Consider the following 21,599-nt stretch of genomic DNA (forward strand, 5'->3'; position numbering starts at 1 on the left):
ACAAAGGTGATACCCTCACTCTGTGTGTTACTGGGGAATGGATTCAGACCCTTTGCACTGAGCTACAATCCAGCTCTTTTCAATTTTCTTATTTGAAATAAGATCTAAGTTGCCTAGGCTAGGCTCAGATTTGCCATTCTCCTGCTAATGGTTGTAAGTTCCCTATATCCAAAACAATTTATTTAAAATTTAGCCAATTCAGTTTAAATCATATTGTAACTCATTTAATTCTAAAGATGGTAGGAAATAAAATGGCAATAATGTATGATACAATCTATAAAGTTATTCCCCAGATTAGAAAAACATTTCTTCCCAAATATATATACTACTGTAAGTTTTTATATTAATGAAAATAAATGTCCACTTTAAATTAGCTTATCTATTTCCAAAAGTATGTTCTACATATTTCTCTGCTCTAGAAATTCCAATTTAAGTAATATATCACTGAAACAGTTATGTGGTACAGTTAACTTCATGGAATTTCATGGCAATAATAGGAAACAAATGGCCAGCTGACACTGATCAAGTAAATTAACGAATATACTATGTACAGCTATTAAAATATTCAGAAAAAGGATGGTTTTTTTTAAAAAGCAGATGACAGGTGTGATGGCACATACCTGTAATCCCAACACTTTGAATGTCTGAGGCAGGAGAATTGCAAGTTCAAATTCTGCTCAGGCAACTTAATGATTTAGCAAGGCCCTGTATACAAGAAATTAAAAGGGGCTGGCAATATAGCTCATTAGTAGAGTACTTCTGAGTTTGGTCCTTTGTATCATCAAAACAAAACAAAAGAACAGGGGCTGGGGATTTAGCTCAGTGGCATAAGCACCTGCCTTGCAAGCAGGCAGACGTGAGTTTGATCCCTGGTACCGATAAAAAGGAAAAGGACAAAAAAAAAAAAAAAAAAAGAACAAGAATAAGACCCCCCCCCAAAAAAAACCCCAATCAAACAAACAAACAAACAAACAAAAAATGGGTCACAAGGCAGGTGTGGTATACTCCTATAATCCCAGCACTGTAGGAGGTTGAGGCATGAGGATCACAAAGTCAAGCCCAGCCTGTCTATTTCAGAAACTTAGCAAAACCATATGTCAATAAAAACAAATAGGCTAATATTTACTTAATGAAAATAAACTGATTAATTTAAAAAGACAGGAGAGAAAAGATAGGAAAACTAGAAGAGTAATCCAGAGTCCCAAAATCCAATTAACAGAATGAAAAAGGAAACTATAAAAAAAGAAAGAAAAATGTTCTCCAAACTAAAGGACCTAAGTCTCCACATTAAAAGGATCTAGTGAGAGATCAACACAACAGATAAAACAGTTCCCGTATCAAGGGGCATCACTGTGAAATTTTAGAACACCAAAGATAGTGAGAGACAGCAGGAAGTCTCAACTGGGCCGAACTACCAATCTAGTAGAATAAAAATATGTTCAGGCTAGCACTGTAACATTTAACTTCTAAGCAACCTGCCTCTAGAGGCAACAAAAAGATGTAATTAAGTTATTAGAGCAAATTTAGAGAAAGGCATGTAATTCAGGAAATGGGGATATAACACAGACATGAGATGAAGGGAATTCCCAATATGATGGCAAGGGAAAAGAAGTCAGTGTAGAATAGGGAGATGCAACTGAGATTATCTGGTGGATTTAACTGTTGAAAACTGTACTGAGAACTAGCAGAGGACAGAAAGGGAAAACTATGCACATAAAAAAGTAAAAATGATTGGTAACTCCAAGATAAATTTACTTCATTCATGTAATTATTGAGAGGTCATTCGAACAGATAAAAGCAACTGGATAATATTTGTTAACCACTCAAAATTATAATCAATTTTAGAACTGCCATCTTTTACTGTGTAACATCTGAGGTGTGTTTTCAATTACTTGCAGTTAAAATATCCAAATTCATCTTGACCACAATTTCAGAAGAATAAATTTAATAAACTAGACCTAGCATTTAGAATTTATGATGAAGATGAGAGAAATTCCATCATTTACTAGCTATACAACCTTGGAATAGTTGTTTAATGTCTGTTCCTTAACTGCCTCATCTGTAAAGTGCAGATAAATATATTGTTGTGAGAATTAAATATATAAAGAAACAGCTAAATGTGATGTGGTACCTTGATGAGACCCTGGGATAGAAAGAAAAGAACAGTAGTGAGGGAAAAAATGGTAAAATCAAAACTTGCAGTTTATACCATTATTAATGTCTTTTTTTTTTACTAATCTCTCAGCAATGGGATGTTATTAATGTCTTAATTTTGAAAATTGTGTCATGCTATATGAGACAAGGTCTGGCTAAGTTCCTCATGTGGGACTTGAATTTGCAATCTGTCTACCTCAGACTCTTAAAGTTCTGGGATCACAGGGATAAATTGTGCACTTCAAAAAACATTATTAAGAGCCAGGTAAGGTGGTGCACACCTGTAATCACAGCACTCAAGAGGCCGAGGCAGGAGGATTACTATGAGTTTGATGCCAGTCTGGAACACATAGTGAGACCATGTTTAAAAAAAAGAAAAAGAACATCATTAAGAAGGTGAAAAGATAACTATAAGAATAAGAAAACAATTTGCAAATTACATCTGATAAGGAATTTGAATATCAAAAACCTCATAAAAAAGACAACATTTATGTGGAAATACCAGGGAAAATATGGAACTGGAGCACACAAGAACCATTGGTCAGAAGGGACATGCAAACTAGTAACTATTTTTTGAAAGGTCTATACTGGGTCAAGGGCATTCAAAGACACATCGTGCCATCTTTTCAACGAATCCAGCTAGGAATAGTAGCTGACAGTGACTGAGCACATACTGTGGGCCAAGTCCTTTGGCTCCACTGCATGCATTATCTCCAGTCTCACCAAAGAAGTTTGGTGACAAATAAGAAGCTTCTCCAAATTTGACCCACGAATAAACAATTCTATTTTAGAGAAATTAGTGAAGCAAATGAAAGGTTGTGGGATCTGTTTAAAATAGTTCAGTGTCAGGGGCTGTGAGCCAGACCAAACAGCACGGCTTCCCACACACCCTACTTGGCCTGTGATTACTCAAATCCCAGGCTGGCCCCAGAACTGCCCACCAAAACACACGACTGAAAAGCAGTTTGCCAGGTAAAGACAGAGCTGGTCCTGGTGTTAGCCATTTAATTGACTAAGAGTTACCTGGGAGGAAATACACAAAATTTTTCTTTGTATTTATAAAATTTTGCTTAGCACCACAACTCTCCACTCTAGTTTTCCACCACCTCACTTGGCAATTTGCTTTTCCAGCTCTGTAACAGCTCAGTGAGGCTGATGATGGGGTAGGGGAAGGAGACATGGCTCATTGTAAGTTTATCTAGGTAAAGAGTCTGCAGAGATGTACATTTATTTAGGCACCAAAAGTTTTAAGACTTTTTGTCAATGGCATGTGGTTGGTTTTACCTTGTGCTCCCATGACTAGCACAAGGGTAGAAGCTAGACCTTGAGACAAGAGAAACACAAGTGACAAGGCAGATGAGTGGGAAAAGATGTTCTCTTTTCTATCCATGAAGAAGACTGCCTGGCCATGGTGAGGCAGGTCCAGACACAAGTGTGCCTGGAGAGTAGAAGCACAGGCAGCACTGAGGAACACCTGGCCTAGGTCGATGTGAGGCCCGAGGTGACGAGAGGTCAGCAGAGCCTCTGCTGGAGAGGAAGAGCTCCTTGGTGGTCATGGGGCGGGAGGGGGGGAGGGGAGGGAGAATGTGGCCCCAGACAGTGTCAGCACTGGCTTCTCTGTTCTGGTTAGAGGTGGGGGGTGTGTGTGATGGCTGCCTATCCTGTCCCAAAGCAGAGGCGGGGAACAGTTAGCAGCTCCAGGTGCATCTCAACTGCCACGGCATCTCTCAGGCTTGGGGTCTCTCATGTGTACAGCATGCACTTCCTTTTGAGAAAAAAAAAAAATCAGAGAAACAACATCTTTAAAGTCAACTAGTGTCTTTCTATCTCAGCCTGCTCTTCCATTATTGAGAATGGCCTCAGAGAAAACTGCAGACAGTTTCTGAGTAAGTGTCTGCCCAGCAATGAGGAGTGATGACAAGGCAACTTTCTAATCTTACTGCAGACACAGTAGCAGTTACTTTCTGAGAGTTAGTTTGGGAAGACTTAAGAAAGGCTCTCCTCTTCCATGGTTTAAGATGCTTGATTTCCACTTTTGGTAAAATCTAGAATGCACTAGAAATAGTAGTCATAGACCCAACAAAGTGACATTACCACCTCCTTATGTGAGATCACAGGATAGTGAATGGGGCACTTTCATAGAGAATGTCACAGACAGGAAAGAGGCCTCTCTTACCCTGGATACAATCTCTGAATTCTTGTGACACTGCAGCTGTACCCCTTCTCTCTCATCCCATCTGTGTAGACACGAGCTGGTCTGGGTCTTGCATCAGAGAAGCGTTCAGTAGTTAGAGGGCTTTGGAGCTAGGCTGACTGCATTGGAATTCTGGGTTTTCCACTGACATTTTTTTTTTTTTTTTTTTTAATCGGTCCCGGGGATCGAACTCACGACCGCCTGCTTACAAGGCAAGGACTTATGCTGCTGAGATAAATCCCCAGCCTCCACTGAGATTTGTATTTTACACATATTCATCTCATTCAAGTAGTGGAGAAACTGAGGTAAAGTTAATTATTCAATAATTCATTCAACAAGTATTTGTTGAGAGCCAAGCAACTGTTGTGAATGCTGTGGTCATAGAAAAATAATACCTCTGTACTCATGAAGTTCACATTCTAGTGTGAAGAGGTAAATAATAAACAAAGGAAGATATAAAATCCAAAGGATACCAAAAAGTGAGAAATGTAAAACTGGGAATAGGCTACCATCCATCCATCCGTCCGTCCATCCATTCAAGACAGCATCACTCTATGTGGCCCAGGCTGGCCTCAAACTTACGATAATCCTCTGGCCATACCCTCCTGAGTGCTGGGATTATAGGTGTGTCTCATCACACTAGGGTATGAGAAGAGGCTTTTTAAAAAAACAATCAAGAAAAAAAAAGATAAAAAAAAAGACCTTGCAGGTGAGAATTGAGCAGAGAGAGATCGATCTAAAGAAGGTAGACAGCCAGCCTTGTGGAATCTGGCAGAAAACCATGTGGGGAAGGGCAAGTCCCTGGCTGGGGTCTGCTGTATACAAGAACAATAAGGAGACCGTAAAGTTCTGAGATTTGTCCAGACTTAATCAACACCAAGTTTGAAACCTGGTTTAGAGCCAAAATTCTACAAGTGAATATTTTAAAATTTTATGAGTATTGCAAATGCTCTTCAGGTTTTATTTTTTTCTAATTGTTATTGTGAATAATTTGTAAGTTTTTAAACAGGCCTAGTATTTTTACTATTAATATAAATTTCTGGGGCTGGGGATCTAGCTCAGCAGCAAAAGCACCTGCCTGCAAGTGCGAGATTGTGAGTTCCATCCCCAGTACAATAAAAAAAAATTAATAATTTCTAAGTGTACAATTCAGTAGTATTAGGTACATTCAGTGCTTTGCAATCATCACTACTATACACTTGGAGAACTTTTCTTTCATCATTTTAAAAAAGCAGTTCTGCATCCATTGCATAACTCTCCCCAACCCCACTCCTGGCAGTGTTTACTCTATTTGTCTATGAATTTGCCTACTTTGGGTATCTCATATATGCCTGGCTTATTTCATTCAGCATCATGCAGTCAGGGTTTATCCATATTATACCAAGCATTGGTATTTATTTCATTCTATAGCTAACATTTCTATTTACCCACTACATTTACCCATTCATCTTTTACGGACATATGATTTGTTTCTACCTTTAGCTCTTGTGAATAATGTTGCCAAGAACACTGCTTTTTAAGTACTACCGGAGTCCTTGGTTCAAGTATGTACCTAGAGCTCCTGGATTGTATAGTAATGTTTATCTTTGAGAAAACAACAAACTTTTCAGAGTGGCTACAGTTTCTTTGCAGTCCAAGTAGCAATTTAAAAGGTTCTGATTTTCCAGATTCCTGTCAACCTTCACTTATTTGACATATAAGTCCTACTTTGTTGAACAAGCTGGTCTTGAATTCCTGGGCTCACTTATGATCCTCCTGGCTAATTGAGACTACAGGCATGTGCAATTGTACCTGGCTGTCTTCCTTTTGCAATATGACCCTATTATGTATGAAATATATCTCATTGTGATTCAGGCTTTCACTACTAGTGTCAAATTAGTGCTGTATTTTCAATGGCTGTACTTATGTTTGAGTTTGGCTCTAGTGACTATTTCTTGACCCAGTTTTAAACTTTTGGTTCTCAACTGGGGATAATTTTCATTGTTTTCCTTGTTGGTGACAACTGACAATGTGTGCAAAATTGTCATAACCGAAGGGGGGGCATCTAGTGGATAGAGGCCAGGGTGCTACAAAAGATCTTATAATGGGGTAACCTTCTGCAATAAGAATTGTTTGCTTGCAAATAGTGCTAATAATGCCAAAGTGGGGAAACTGTGGATTATATAGCTATCTTGTCACATTTCATGTATTTCCATAAGGTGTTTCAAATCCTCTTGGGCACAGCAGAATATTCAGTGAACTACTGTTTCTGAACTAAATGATACTAACACTGTGGCAGAGTAGCAGAGTAGCAGACACATAATTTTTATAATGTTCTCCATATGCAAATTCAAAGCCTGCATACTTGAGTGCATTTATAGAATGTTATAAATTTAATATCTTAAAGTAGTATTCTCTGTTGAGCATTTAAATACATATGAGTGGGCCAGGTAAGTGCATTAGTTCCTGCATTCACACAGCACAAACTTCCCTAACACAAATCTCTTGATAGTCCAAATATTCTTTAACAGTGTTTTGAAATCTCTCCCCCTTTTAAAGTTGAACAGTTTGAGACATCAAATTCTTATAAAATGGAAAACTTTAATTGTTTGAAGCAAAGGCACAAGTAAACATTTGAGGTTATCATACAATGTTATAATAAAAAATGCCAACAGTAAAATGAAATACATTATAACTTTGCATCTCTGCAGGATACTGAATATATTATTCTAGCATCTTCTTTGAAGTGAAAAGGAATGTGTAGATCAATGGATGTGATATAAAAATTGGATTATAAATAGCATTCCCTATTTTATCTAGAAATTTTAATTTCTACAATTTCAGTAGAATTAAATGAAAATGAATTATTTTTAAAACATTTTGTTAATGTAAAGCAGCAAAACTTTCAAGCTAAAACTCGTTTTAACATATCACTGATTTCACAAAATGTTAGCTGTCGATATCTGACATGATACAATAGTCAAGCTCATCATGAAAGAACCTTACTGAAAGAATTCATATACTTATTTTACTTCAAATTTGAATATTAGTATATTATGTAAATGACAAATTAGGGACCAAATGATTTATGATGTCAGAAATAATATACTCTAAAATGTCTAGACCTTATTTTCAATAAAAGGCACTATCTGGAGAGTAGTAAGCTGTACCATGTTCAGAGTGGAGGACAAGTAACGGCCAGTTAATTGGAACTTGAGTCTTAGTAAAGAATGAGTAGCTACTATCTAACAAATGAAACCAACCAATTAACCAACAAACTACCGTCAATGACAAAAACAGAAATTGTGTAAAGTTGTACCTTTGACCCTTGTCCCAAGGGAAAAAAGGTACCATTAGTTTTTTTTTTTGTTTTTGATACTACACATTGAACTCACGACCTCGTGCTTGCAGGGCAGGCACTCTGCTGCTGACCTGCATCCCCAGCTCCTGTCATTAGTTTTCAAAAAGTCTTTTGAAGTATCTTCTTGAATACTGTTTCATTGCTTCAATGCAATGTCCACTTAATTCAATTTACTTAGTCTCTATTCTTAGTGTCATTCTAGGGTGGCAATGACACCAGAAATGTAAACTATCCCAAGGGAACAAGTTTTTCTATTGTGAGTCATTTTACTCACTTTTCTTCCATAATACTTTTCAATGCTAAGCATTTAAGTGAATGACATTTAAATGAAACAAAAAAAAAAAATCCGAGATTAAAATATATTAGGTTCTAATGCCCTCAAAATCTTGAAAAACTTACAATAACTTGAATGAAATGGAGTCAAATCAGGGCATATTATTCTTTCATATCCTAAAGGCCAGGAAATTGTAAAATTCTTCTAAAACACATTTTGAAATGTGGTCTCACCATGTTGCCCAGGATAGTCTTGAATCCTGGGACTCAAATGACCTTACCTCAGCCTCCCAACAACTGAGATAAATGTACACATTACTGTGTCTATTTTAAAAGAATAAACCTGAATGAGAAATGTTGTTTCTAGTTTTTCATTGTCCAACTGTAGAAATATCAACAAACTAAGGTTTACTTACCATGATTATTTTAATATTCACTTCTTAACTAGAAAGAGTACTTAGGAAATTCTCTAGGAATATCTTTCAAAATTCAGAATTCAAATGTGATTCTAGAAATATGTTCCTTTTTAAAAAAATTTATTTAAAGAGAAAAAAAAGCAAAATAGAAAAAAGGGTAGCAACAATACAGAACTCCAAAAAGAAAAATTAAACACTAAGAAAAAGTTAAATTAATATTTACTCAATGAAGCACATCCTAAAGATCAAGAGCAGTGATTCATCTTTTAAAGAACAGGGTCAGGATTTTGGAATCCATTCCTTTTTTGATTCTCCAAAAATATAGATAGCCTTCCAAGATTTTTTAAAAATAAAATTAAAGGTTTTAGCATATAAAATAGCTGGGCTGGGGATGTAGGTCAAAGACAGAGTGCCTTCCTAGTATGCATGAGACTCTGGGTACAATCTCCAACACAACAAAACAAAGAAGTTTCATATAAAACAGTTAGGATACTTTCCATTGGAACTGTTCTGCAGTATATGATCCATGAGGAAATTTTAAGATTTCAAATCATTAGTGCAACAGTAAGCAATTTTCAGCTTTCTATTAAGCTCAACTAAACTAATAAAATTAAACTTTTGGAGTATCTAGAGCAAGGGTTATCAAATCTTTTCTGTCTAGGGCCAGAGAGTAAATATTTATGCTATGTGGGCCATATGGTCTCCATTGCAACTATTCCACTCTGCCATTATAGTATAAAATCAACCACAACATATGGTAAACAGATAAGCGTGTGTTTCAATAAAACTTTAAGGACACTGAAATTTGAATTTTATATAATTTTTATGTCACAAAATATTATTCTTTTGAGTGTTTTCTAAACTGTTTAAAAATGTAAAAAGCATGCAGTTGACTGGAATTAACCTTGGGCAGCAGATTCCTGTGTAAATCACTTACTCAGAGCTTTATTATTTATTTATTGTAGTACTAAGGATCAAACTCGGGGTCTTGTACATGATGGACAAATGCTCTACCACATCTCTAGAGCCATTCAGGTTTCCTGGTGTAGGGTTTAAGACACTAACAGGGCTGTGAGTCATCTTATTTCACTTGGGCATTTGAAAGCCTTTTAAGCTGATAGTAAAGAACTTCAAAAGAGAATCCCCAAAGCACTATGGTTCCAGATAGTGTATTAATTCTAGGAGGAGAATCTATATTCATAAGTTATGTGGAGCATATGAGTGCAGATATTCAGGAAATATATTTAAATCAAATTTATTTAAGTCATATTGTCAGAAGAACAGGGAATTGAGAAATTCATTAGCTGGATCTTTTAAAAAGTTCTGGTGTCAAGAAGATCTGGATTTGAATCTTGGCTCTAATTATTACCTTGTCACCATTAACCAGTAGAATTTAACCACTAGAATTTAAACATAGAAGGCATGTTTTCCATCTCATTTATCAGTCAGACAAAGCTACAAAAGCTTTCCTGGAAAAACAATCGACACTGCAGCATAAGGCTTAACTTCTGGTTTTAGATAGAAAACTACTTGTCTCTTCTCCATTCTATCATAATTATTTCATTTATGCTGTCACATATGTAATACTCTACAAAGATACACTTTCATACAAACCAAATTCTGCTTTTTTCTATTGTCAATGGCTGTCCTTTCCACAGGCTGCTAATGAAAATGAGAATGAAAAGTATTCAGTCAATACATTCCTTTTGTCTTTTCATAGACTAAGCATAAGTAGTTGTTCCCACCAATTTACAATAACAGGCATTTAGTTTTTCTCAAAAAAGTCTAAATGATACAAAAGAATTTAAAAGGATTCTTATGGCTTTATCTATTGATAGAAACTAGACCATCTGAAGATAATGTTCATAGATTTGCAGATATAAATGCTATGTATCTTTGATCTTAGCCCACTGTTTAAATTATAGTAAGTAGAACATTAGCACTAATTAATGTGCTATAACCTTTTTAATCATGAAAAACTTATTAGCGGCATATACATGAAGATATTCTCAATAGTGCTTTTCAACAAGTTTTGAATCTGGTAGTGTTGAATGCTAAGCAAAATATTAAAGCTATTAAAATATTAGTGTCTTATTTTAAAGTGTTTTTTTTAACCTATTATTTACAGACATCCTGCTAAAATGTTGCAAGCAATCATTTTGCAAATATATGTTCCTCATATAAAATGACGTTCAATGTTGGGTGGTATAGATATATAAATATGTACAAATATTTGCAGTTAACCTATTATTCTGACAGGTCACCAACACATGGAAGCATTAGGCACATATAAAATTAAAAATTAAAACAAAAAACTCCCAAAACAGATAAGTTAAATTGTATTTATAAAATTATACAGAAAAAAAGCTTTGTGTTTGAGAACCATGAGTGGACCACTAATAAAATGGTAATTTTAGTGAAAAAATATTCCACAGACACATTTGCACACGTGCGTGCATGTGCACACAACACATACACACCAAACCAAGAAAATCAAGTATCTATCTTGGTCATACATCTGTAGATTGCCACCTTGAGAAACAACTGACAGACATAAATACACAATTTGTTCACAGAGCATAAAATATTGCACAAGAGCAGTTTGTCTGGAGAAAATTAAATTTTCCATAGTTTTTGAACTTCAAAATGGCTCTCGTTTGGTTATAGTTGTAGTTTATAAACAAGAAACATTAATATTCAGTAATACTGTTAAAATCTTATTTTACCCATTAACCATATTCCAGTCTACTTTCTGGCAATGGAAAATCAGTGGTGAAGATTTGGCAAAGATAAAAGGTAGATTAGATTGCAAAACATAATATATGTACATATGAAACAGGTATGTTCCAAAAACCCCTAATCATATGGCATCTGATCCCTTTAAGAAATCCAGTCTAGGTCACAGTGATGGTCAGACAGTGGTTGAATACGACTCTCTCCGTGGGGCCCGTTCCTTTGAAACCGCTTGATCCCTCTCTCTGGTCTGTAGCACACTGTCTTCTGTTTCGCTTTCACTACCATCTGCCACATGGGGATTCAAAGACACTGGAACAGAACTTCTGTGCAAAGGAAAACCAATGCCACTTTCCTGTAAAGAATTATCTATAAACTCTTCATCGGAGGAGTGCAATGATTCATCATCTCCTATTAAATGGTTGACAATGTGGATTCCATCAAAAGGAGGTTGGCCTGAGAAGCCCCTCTGGCTTTTTAGGCATCTGAGCTGTTAAAACAAAATTCAAGTTAATATACTCAAATTGTGAAAACATACACAAACAGCAAGAAAGACTGTTTCATGTTAAGAAAGAGGACAACTTGACCTGTTTCTGTTTCACAAGTATAATAACTACCAATTTTTGAGTGTTCCCTATTTGTTTTGTAATTGGCACATAACTTCATTTAACTGAATCATGACACAGTCCTACGCAGTAGATATAATTACTCTCTATAGATGAGGAAATAGAGACTTGGGTAATTTATTAAGGTCTAACACCTAAGAGCAGTGTTAAACTAAGCCTTCATTGTTCTAGAGAAGATATAATAAACTCCATGTAGTCACTTATGATTTTCAATAACTAAAACATCACAGAGAATTTGTATACATTATATGCTACTTCTTGAAGTAAATCCCAGACATCCTATCAGCTCACTTTTAAATGCTCCAACTGTATTTCTAGAAGATATGAACTTCAAAATCATGCTCTTAATAATCAAACTGTCTTGAGTACATCTATAATTCTGTAAATGATGACAATGATTCACAAATCATTAAAATTTGCTGTTTCTCCATTCTGCTATAATATCTCACTGTACCACTATCACTTGAAGATAAGCAGAAACACTTCTGCCTTCTTTAACCCCTTTTCTCCAGGGAGGAGTGACTTGTTTCACCAGGGAAAAGGAGAGAGGAACTAAGGAGGTCAAATGCTATCTGACCTTTCAAGGTGTATGTGTGTTTCCTCACTAATTCTAGAGTTCCCCACTAGAAAATTATTGTCTCATTTAAATTTAGACCACAATCTCCAGGATAAATCAGTTTTATCAGGATTAAAGGTGATTTCTTTATATCATCTGCCAGACTTTTGCTTACATTCCTTCAAACCCCAAACTCACCACTACTAATACCAGTTGCACTAAATAAAGACCCCAGATCTGTCTTCAGGAAGTTACATTTTAAACATCAACTTTAATTTTGTTTCTTTCACTTGTTTCACTTTTGCAAACACCAAGAATTTTCTTCTACAATATAGCATAAAAAAATCCTAAAAAATAGTAATTACCAAATATCTTGATTAATGTATTAAAGATCTTGCTAAAATATTCTCTATGCCTTTTACACTTATCCTTACTATCAACTTTCATTTTGTTTTTCAGGGACACATTCCTAGTTACTATCTTTCAAATCTTGAGATTAAAGCAATGTGAAATATTCAGGAAATGTTACGTACATTTTCAAAATTAACGGTTCTGAAAGTAAAGGCATGCCGGCCTTGCCAAAATCCCTCCCAGCTCTCCTGACAAACTTCCAGGAAGAAGCAAAGAAACCTCAGTATTTCCCTGTTTGCATGTGACAAGGGGAAGCATGAGAGAAGCTGTGGCTCAGTGTAGTGATGTCTGACCCAGGTAGACCTTCAACTATAAAGAAACACCACAGCCCTAACAACACAGTTATAGTGAGATACAATGAATTTTAAATAATACCTTTCTTCTTGGCAGAACAGAAGGGATCTAAACTTGGCTGCATCTTTAGGAAAAAGGTACAGAACACCAAAAGACCTCCTTGAGGTTGTGATACCTATGACATTATTATAACTGCTATGTTCTGATGCAACATCCTATTACCATATTGCAACCCATGATTTATCACTCTGAGTGTTAAATTAAGTCAGTTAATCTCTTCCTTTCTCTTTCTTTCCCCAGACACTTTGAAGAAATATTAGGGAACATGTTTCCTCTTTCCTGGCTGTTGTAGAACAGGAGTATGGCAGAAAACCACAACTTCCCAACTGTTTGGAAAGCTGTGGCTTTCCTGTGCTCTAACAAAATGTATTGCAATTACAACACTGGAGCCTTTTATCAGATGTAATTATGGAAGATTAATTTTAAGTTGAGAAATCTTTCCAATATCAAATGACATGATTAATACTTGAGAACTATTAATATAGCAGAGAAATGTTTTGAAGAAAGGCGAAGGTAAAGGACTATCTGGAAAAATCAAAGCTATTTTATAGTCATCATTTGGACTCTGAAGTGTGCACACTGGTTCTGATGAAGGAGGAGGCCTCTATAGGACTTGGAAGAGAATATTTGGGCAGGGAGTTCCAAGCTCTTAGGGAAAGGGTTGCATGGGCTTCACATGGGTACATCATGTGGGAGATGCTATTTTGTGAGCTGGATTGGCAGGAAGAAAGCTAGAGCTGCCCCTTCTAAAATGTAGCGTTACTGGCTGCTTGTATAACAATGCTGTATTGCTGGATGCAGTGGTGGCTCATTCTAGTAATCCCAGTACTCAGGAAGCCAAGGCAGGATTGCCATGAGCTCAAGGTCAGCCAGGACTACTTAGTGAATTCAAAGCCAGACTTTTCACAAAATGAAAATCTTCTAAAAACAAATGACAACAATAAAAAAATCCTGGACTATTTATCCTGATAACTAAACTTTAAGGAGCTAATTATATTTAATAGCAGACAACCAATCTTTCCAACCTCCTTCCCTCTGAACAAACAAAACTTTCATGTTATTATGGATTGCACATTTAGATTTGCATATTTTAAAGCATATCTACTGATCACCTGCATTAGGAGAACTGAATTGTTACAAATGTAAACTTCTCCAATCTAAGGAATTGAAGTCCTGCAATTAAAACCTCAGAATCTGATTTTTAAAGCATCTCAGGAGAGTCTGATATATTCCTAAAGTTTGAGAGTCATGAAGTGGGGATGCAGAGCAGTGGTACAGTGTTTGTCTAGCATACATGAGGCCCTGGGTTGAAGCTCTACACAGGAGCAGGTGAGGGGATCGAAGTCACTAAGGAGTTGATTTAACTGAAATGGAACTCCAATTACTCAGGACCAGAGTGCTTCTGAATGATGGACATCTGTCTTGTGTGTAATATTATACTAGTGGACACCATTTTTCCAGTAACACAACCATACTATTTTGGACCAAATTCACCACCTGAAGGTCAGCATAAGCACTCTGTTAAATAGAATCTTTTCCTGGAACTTTCTCCTTCTGGTAACACAAGATTTAGGAATGTGTATATTAAAAAACAAAATACTGAATATTTGTTTGTTTTTGGTTTTACTAAACTCTTCTTTGGGTCAATCAGGGGATCAGGAATCTGATAAAAGGCACTTACTGTGTCTTGAAAAGTATACATACTTAATTTAGCACACTATTTTGAGGCCTACTGTCCTTCTTAGTGTTGGATAAGTAATACAGGAATATCTTCATCACTTGTCAGCCTTTTGGCTAAGATCAAGTGTAGGAATATCTTCATGACACTGAGCAAAACAGAAATAAACTAATAAATTCTTATCATTGGGACTGAAGGGAGAGAAGGGGAATGGGAAAAAAAAGCAAGATATATCAGGTACAAATTCCATATGATGAATGTTATCACTATGTGTATCTAAAATGTATGAATAGTTTATTTAAGTCCCCCAAATAAATTCATATTATTGAAAAGGAGGGAAAAAGCATTATGGGGGGGCTGGGGATTTAGCTCTGAGGTACAGTGCCTGCGTGGCAAGTGTGAAGTAATAAGTTTGATTCCCAACAACAACCTCCCCCCCAAAAGTGTTATGTTTCCCAGAAAAATTAGATGTATGTTTGTTTGGTTGTTTTTTTTGAGACTGAGTATTGCTATGTAGTCCAGGCTGTCCTTGAATTCACTATGTAGCCCAAGTTGGTCTCAAATTCATTGCATCTACTGGTTTAGCCTCCCAAGTGCTAAGATTGCAAGTGTCTGCCACCATACTGGGATCCAGACATAGGTTTCAAAGTCACGAATGTGACTAGAAGTACTTTTGAGATTCAATAAAGAAATACAGGAACCAGAACTCTTTGCAATTGTAAGTGAAAGACAACTTAGAAAATCAAATAATTCTGTAATTCACTATTCTGAGATAATCCATTAACATTTTAATGTATTTTTCAGGATTAGATTTTTCTAACTCTATAACTTTTCAAAAATACATATAATACCTTTTTAAAATTTTTTCAGTTTTGCCAAAAATATATTTATTACAATCACTATACCTACATGTTATTTTCACTAACATATTTACAAACATTTTTCAGTATCACAACCTTTTAATGGTTGCATAGTATCACTTAGGAATGCACCACCATCTATCTAACCAATCATCCTGCTGGAAGATTTGGGTTCCATACTCCTTGTTATAAATATATCATGATCATTTCTGAACACAGGCCTCTGCTGAGTTGCTTTATTATGCCTTTAACACATGTAGCAAGCAGTATAAAATACAGCACAAGGTTTTCAACATTGTTAAGAATTTTGATCCCCCCCCCCAAAAAAAAAAAGTGAGGGCTGGGGATTTAGCTCAGCCGCATAAGCGCCTGCCTGGCAAACGTGAGGTCGTCCACGGTACAAAAAAAAAAAAAAAAAAAAAATTTTGAATCGTGTTTAAGCTATCCTTCAGAAAGGTGGCAAGAATTCACATTTTCAACATTTCATAACAAGTTTTTGGTTCCCTACAACTTTGGTTTTTCTTTCCTTCTATTTTTGTGAATCAGATAAGAGTTTTAAACTTTTCATTATGAAATATTTAAAACAAGGAATAAATTGTGGTCACTTTTGTTTCAAAACAGCAATATACCCTCAAGCCTGGATTCTTACATCCCCAGCTTCAACATATATCTAAAAGTAACTTTGACCTGTTCAGCTGAAATGTCTTAAATAAAATGGAATTATATAATCTCATTCAATCTTTCAGATTCTTTTATCCGCAATATGACTATGTAAACTTAGGAAAAACAAGCTTATTGCACTAAAATCACTGTTAACCTTTAATGATTGCCTTCTAGGTCTTTAAGGTTTACAAGTAACTTATTTTAGGTATTAGTTACACCTATACATTTTCCAAACAATATCAGCTAAAAGAGTCACAACTATCTAAGAGATGATATCAGTGACAATTTAACTCAGCAAGTCTCTCTGGAATCCTTACTTACATGAGAATGTCATTGATGGTAAAATTACCTTTCTGACTTCGTAATTTTTTTCATTCTACATGTTTCTGTGTTTAATATTATACATACTTGATACTTATAATGGATTCAAAGAGATGAATGGAAACAATTTTTTCAACTTCTGATTCAGTTTCAAATTCTTGAGACTTTCCTTGGGTTTCATTTTTATGCCATATGCTATTTTTTCCATCATATAAGGATTGGTTTTGGAGAGATTATGCTAGCATAAGAAGATTGGCAGGACTATTCTTGTCATTTTAAATAATCTGTAAACTAAGATCTGAAGTGACAACACAACTATTTTTTTTGTTTTGGTCTTTTTCCTTTTTATGGGTACCGGGGATCGAACTCATGACTGCCTGCTTGCAAGGCAGGCGCTTATGCCGCTAAGCTAAATCCCCAGCCCCAGTATTATTATTTTTTTTGTCTTTTTCTTTTTTTTTTATTGGTACCGGGGATTGAACTCACAACTGCCTGCTTACAAGGCAGGCGCTTATGCTGCTGAGCTAAATCCCCAGCCCCTGAAGTGACAACACAAATTATGAGGTATCTTGGCTACTGAGTGGCTTTCTCCACTTTGTCTAACTCACTTCCTAATTATTTAGATCAGTAATTGATAAATTTTGGTACTCATAGGAATCTTCTAGATTTATTATTTTTAAAAAAGTTTTCTGAGTCCTACTCTCAAGCATCTGGATTCAGCAGATGGCCTAGGGCATCTATTTTAAATAAGTACTCTAAGTGATTCAGAAGAGAATGACCCACAAGATCTACTTTGAAAAATACTAATAAATCATATTTAGGGACTGACTATACGAGATCATATTCTGAAAATCTGGATTTCAGTTTCCAACACAGACAAGAAAAAAAAAAAAACAGTGTTAAGGGTAATGAATCTGAATTTAAAGATTGTTTCCATTTTTACACTGTCCTTTCAATTTTAAAATATTGTGGCCTAAATGTGCATACAGTCAAACAATATAAAGAAAGATGAGGCGAGTTTTCTCCTTCTTCTTTCTTCTTCCTCCCTTCTTCTTTTTTGGTGAGACTACATGTTATTATGTAGTAGTTTAGGCTGGCCCCAAATTCATGTTCCTCCTGCTTCAGCCTCTCAAGCACTGGGATTACAAGTGTACACCATCATACCTGTTTTAGTTATTTCTTTTAAGATACATCTTATTTTGGGAAGTTGCAAGCACCTCTACCATCTAGTTTCAAGTGTAGGGTTATGCAGGGTGTGTGTGTGTGAATACAGTACTGGGGACTGAACTCAGGGCCTTGGTATTGATCTATACCCTCAATACTTTTTGAGACAGGATCTTGCTAAGTTGCTATGCCAGGCTCAAACTTGTAACCATCTAGTCTCAGCCTTTTAGAGTGCTGGAATTACAGATGTGTGAACATAGTGTCCAATGGGCTGTTTTACGGGCTTCATCACTTAAGACAATCACCCAATGTTAGCCACTGAGCCAAAGAATGTGTTTGTGTATAAAACAGCATCAGTTTCATGTCTGTGTGAGGGACTATATTCCTTAATAACATGTCTACTCTTAAGAATATAACACTAGACAGAGTATCTATTTCTTAATATAGTAAGTCAATAGCTAGCTGAGAGAGAAATATGGATGAATGTGTGTGCCTATGAAGGCTGAGCCTGAAGGGGCATTTTGTTACAATAAAATATGGGTCAATTAGAAACTGGTGCTGAAGATATTGCTATTTTGATAAAACGCTCCCTGTAGCTCTTTTTTTGTTTAGGAATTTTATGCTGAATTTTACAATATTCTTACACTATTTATGTTATAAATTTATGTATTAAAATAACTAGGTATCATTGCCAACATTTTAGAAAACACTTTCTATGATTAGGTGATTTCTAGCACTACCACTCAGTTTATTAATTCCTTTAGACCTAGGTTGTCTTATTAAAAAACAGAAAATTTTCTTCTTACTGCAAATGTGTTTGCTTTAGACAGGTCTCATAAGATGACCCCCAGGAAAATTCAGAACTTTAAAATATACATACACATATGCACAAACACATAAATGAAATATACCTTTCTAAACAATAGAGTCCTTTCCAATACTTTGAGCAAGATCCTGCTCCTTTTTGGATGACTGAGTCTGTTCTAATTACTCTTTCTACTTAGAAAGTATCACATCTGAAAAACATCTTTAGGTAGATGCGGCATTTGCTTAAGGTATCAAGGCCAGAGGGTATGGCAGGTCTGAGAAACTGTTAGACAGTTTTAATATTAGGGTGTTAAGATATTGGGTGTGACATAGAAGAATGCTACATCTTCTAAGTGAAAGCAGCTTATCTAAAAGGTATATGGATGACAACTATATGACATTCTGGAAAGATGGAACTATGGCAAAAGGAAACAAACCACTGGTTGCCATAGAGTGATAAAGGATAATTGTCTCCAACCTATTACATATAAGACTGCTATTAACACATTCTGAAATGTGTCTTTTGGTAAAGATAAGCACTCATTTTTCTATATGCCTGAGTATGACTGCTGAGTCATAAGGAGTTCAAGGAGGCAGGAAGGAAGAATATTGGAGATAGGAGTGTAACTATTCTCTATACTGCTATAACGGTGGATACATGTCATTGCACATGTCAAAACACAGAATATATAATACATGTAAACTATGGACTTCAGTTAATGATAATGCACCAATATTGAATCAGTAATTGTTACCCATGGATCATCAACTAGCATAAGATATCAGTTGTAAGGGAAACTTCAGAAGTACTGAAGGGTATTAGGGAGCACCATGTACTTTCCACTCCATTTTTTTTAAAAACTAAGATTGGCTCTCAAAATCTACTAATTAAAAATTACCACCAGAGCAACAAAACCCAAAATGTGTAATTGTCATTGTACAAAAGAGAGGAAAAGAAAGCGCTCTAAACGGTATAACTGCATGTATATTTAAGTGTATAAGATAGATAATGATATTACTGAGTTTTGTTGAATCATTGAACAGAACTGTTTGCAGTCTCACTGTTGGAATGTCCACTTTATAAGCTTTAATTTTGTAACTTGAACAATTATTTCTAAGATGACAAAATGTAATCCATTAACTAGTGATTTCCTACTGTTTATTTCTTTCTGTAAATCTATATAACTTGTACCCTTTCTCTGCTTTTTTTCCTCCTTAAATAAAATTTTAAAAAAATAAAAAATAAAAATAAAAATTACCACAAAAGATAATCATTATTGTGAACTCTATCACCATAGAACAGTTTTCTTGATTCTTGCATTTAACATAAAGGCTCGCATGGTATGTAGTTATTTGTATCTAGCTCCTGTTACTTACCATGTCTGTGACAGACGATGTTGACATGTAGTTTGCTTTTTCAGATATAGTGTGCTCCATGTGAATATAATTTGAGTCTGTTCCAATTATACTGCTAATGGTAACTGAGTTATCTCTAACCTATTATTGTTATTAACATTTTGAATTTTTTTTTTGGTGAAGACAAACACTCATTTCTCTATATACTTGAGAGTAACTTTCGGATCGTAAAGCATGTGTATGTTAGCTGGGTGTGCTGGTGCACATCTGTAAGCCAGCATTGTGGGACACTGAGGCAGGAGGCTAACAAGATCAAGTTCAGCCTGTGTAACTCAGAAACTGAGCAATACCCTGCCACAAAATAAGAAAGGCTGGAGATGTAGCTTAGTGTGAAGGCTCTGGGTTCAATCCTGGATTAACACACACACTAAGAATGTGTATGTTAAACTTTAGTAGATACAGTCAAATGATCTTACAAGTTTTTATAACAAAACAGTTCTTAATTGTTTTGTTTATTTTTTTGAAATAGGGTTTCACTATTCAGTTCAGGCTGACCTTGAACCAACCTTGTAGTCCAGGCTAGCCGTGAACTCACAGTGAGCCTCCTGCCTAGGAGTGCAGGGTCCTTAATTTTTGCAAGAGATTGGCTTACCAAACCTGTCTTATTAGTTGTCAAAGCAAATTAATAGTCTCTTAACTAACGTTAATAGCTTCATCCTGTGATTTGTAATAGAAAAATAAAGATATAGTAATTTTAAAATAGTGAATATTTAAGTTAAAAAATTATTATGGTAAAAGACACATTGCAACCTCCTCATAATACTCCTCTTTACTTCAGACACACTTATCCCATCATTCTTGCTACTTGGTGGAGCAGCTACGGAGGCCCTCTTTTCTGAATGCTTTTCTGAATGCCTTGATGTCCTAAATCAATTTATGCCCTCTTCATGGTCACTTTGATGTTGGTCAAGACCCAGGAGGTACACAGTGCTAGGTTCAGTGAGGACACTGGATCATAATGCTTTTACATGATAATGAATCTTTTACTGCAATAATTTTTTAAACATTCACTGTATATTTTGATTACCCCTTGTACAACACTAAATTTTTAATAGGAAAATAAAAAGAGGGTCAGGAATATAGCTCAGGGGCAAAGTGCCTGCCTGGCAAGCACAAGATTGTGGAGAATTTGATCCCCAGTACCAAAAAAAGAAAACAAAATTACATTTTCAGTCATCCAATTATGTGAGAGAAGATGAGGAATATTGTACATTCTTGGTGAGAATATAAGCCAGGTCATGAAGTGTGGAAAATGATCAGAGTTGAATATCCATATACCTTATACTAGAAAAACCATGTCTGAGGTACAATCAAAATATACAGTGAATGCTTATATTTAAAAAGTTATTATAGTGAAAGACATATTGACACAATATTTCCCATTTACTTTGAATAAACTTATCTCATCATTCTTGTCACTTTCTGCACCAGATCTGGCACCGTGTGACTTCTGGCTCTGCCCCAGTTAAAATGACTAAGAAAGGAAACAGGACATCAAAGCAGCCCTGGCAGCACAACTGAAGACATGAAAGATGCTTCCAGAACTGCTTCAGACAGTGGCAAGAATGACAGGATAAGTATGTAGAAACCAAGGGAGAGTATTTTGAGGGGTCAATGGAAATGTGTCTTTCAT

General features: G+C 35.7%; 1 protein-coding gene across 9 annotated transcripts in view; it reads right to left on the bottom strand.

Moving 5' to 3' along the window:
• Positions 1-6,908: 6,908 nt before the first annotated feature.
• Positions 6,909-21,599, bottom strand: part of Evi5 (ecotropic viral integration site 5) — a 226,985-nt gene continuing 212,294 nt past the window's right edge. For 8 of the 9 annotated variants that reach the window (XM_063254237.1, XM_063254233.1, XM_063254227.1 and 5 more), the window contains one exon: positions 6,909-11,600. In XM_063254237.1, the coding sequence (XP_063110307.1) occupies positions 11,289-11,600 (312 nt within the window). In that variant the 3' untranslated portion in view covers positions 6,909-11,288. The remainder of the gene's footprint in view (positions 11,601-21,599) is intronic. The other variant, XM_063254243.1, reaches the window with a different exon arrangement.

The sequence above is a fragment of the Cavia porcellus genome, unplaced genomic scaffold (assembly GCF_034190915.1).
Source record: "Cavia porcellus strain 051 isolate PalLab524CR breed Dunkin Hartley unplaced genomic scaffold, mCavPor4.1 scaffold_1, whole genome shotgun sequence".
In the NCBI taxonomy this organism is placed as follows: domain Eukaryota; kingdom Metazoa; phylum Chordata; class Mammalia; order Rodentia; family Caviidae; genus Cavia; species Cavia porcellus.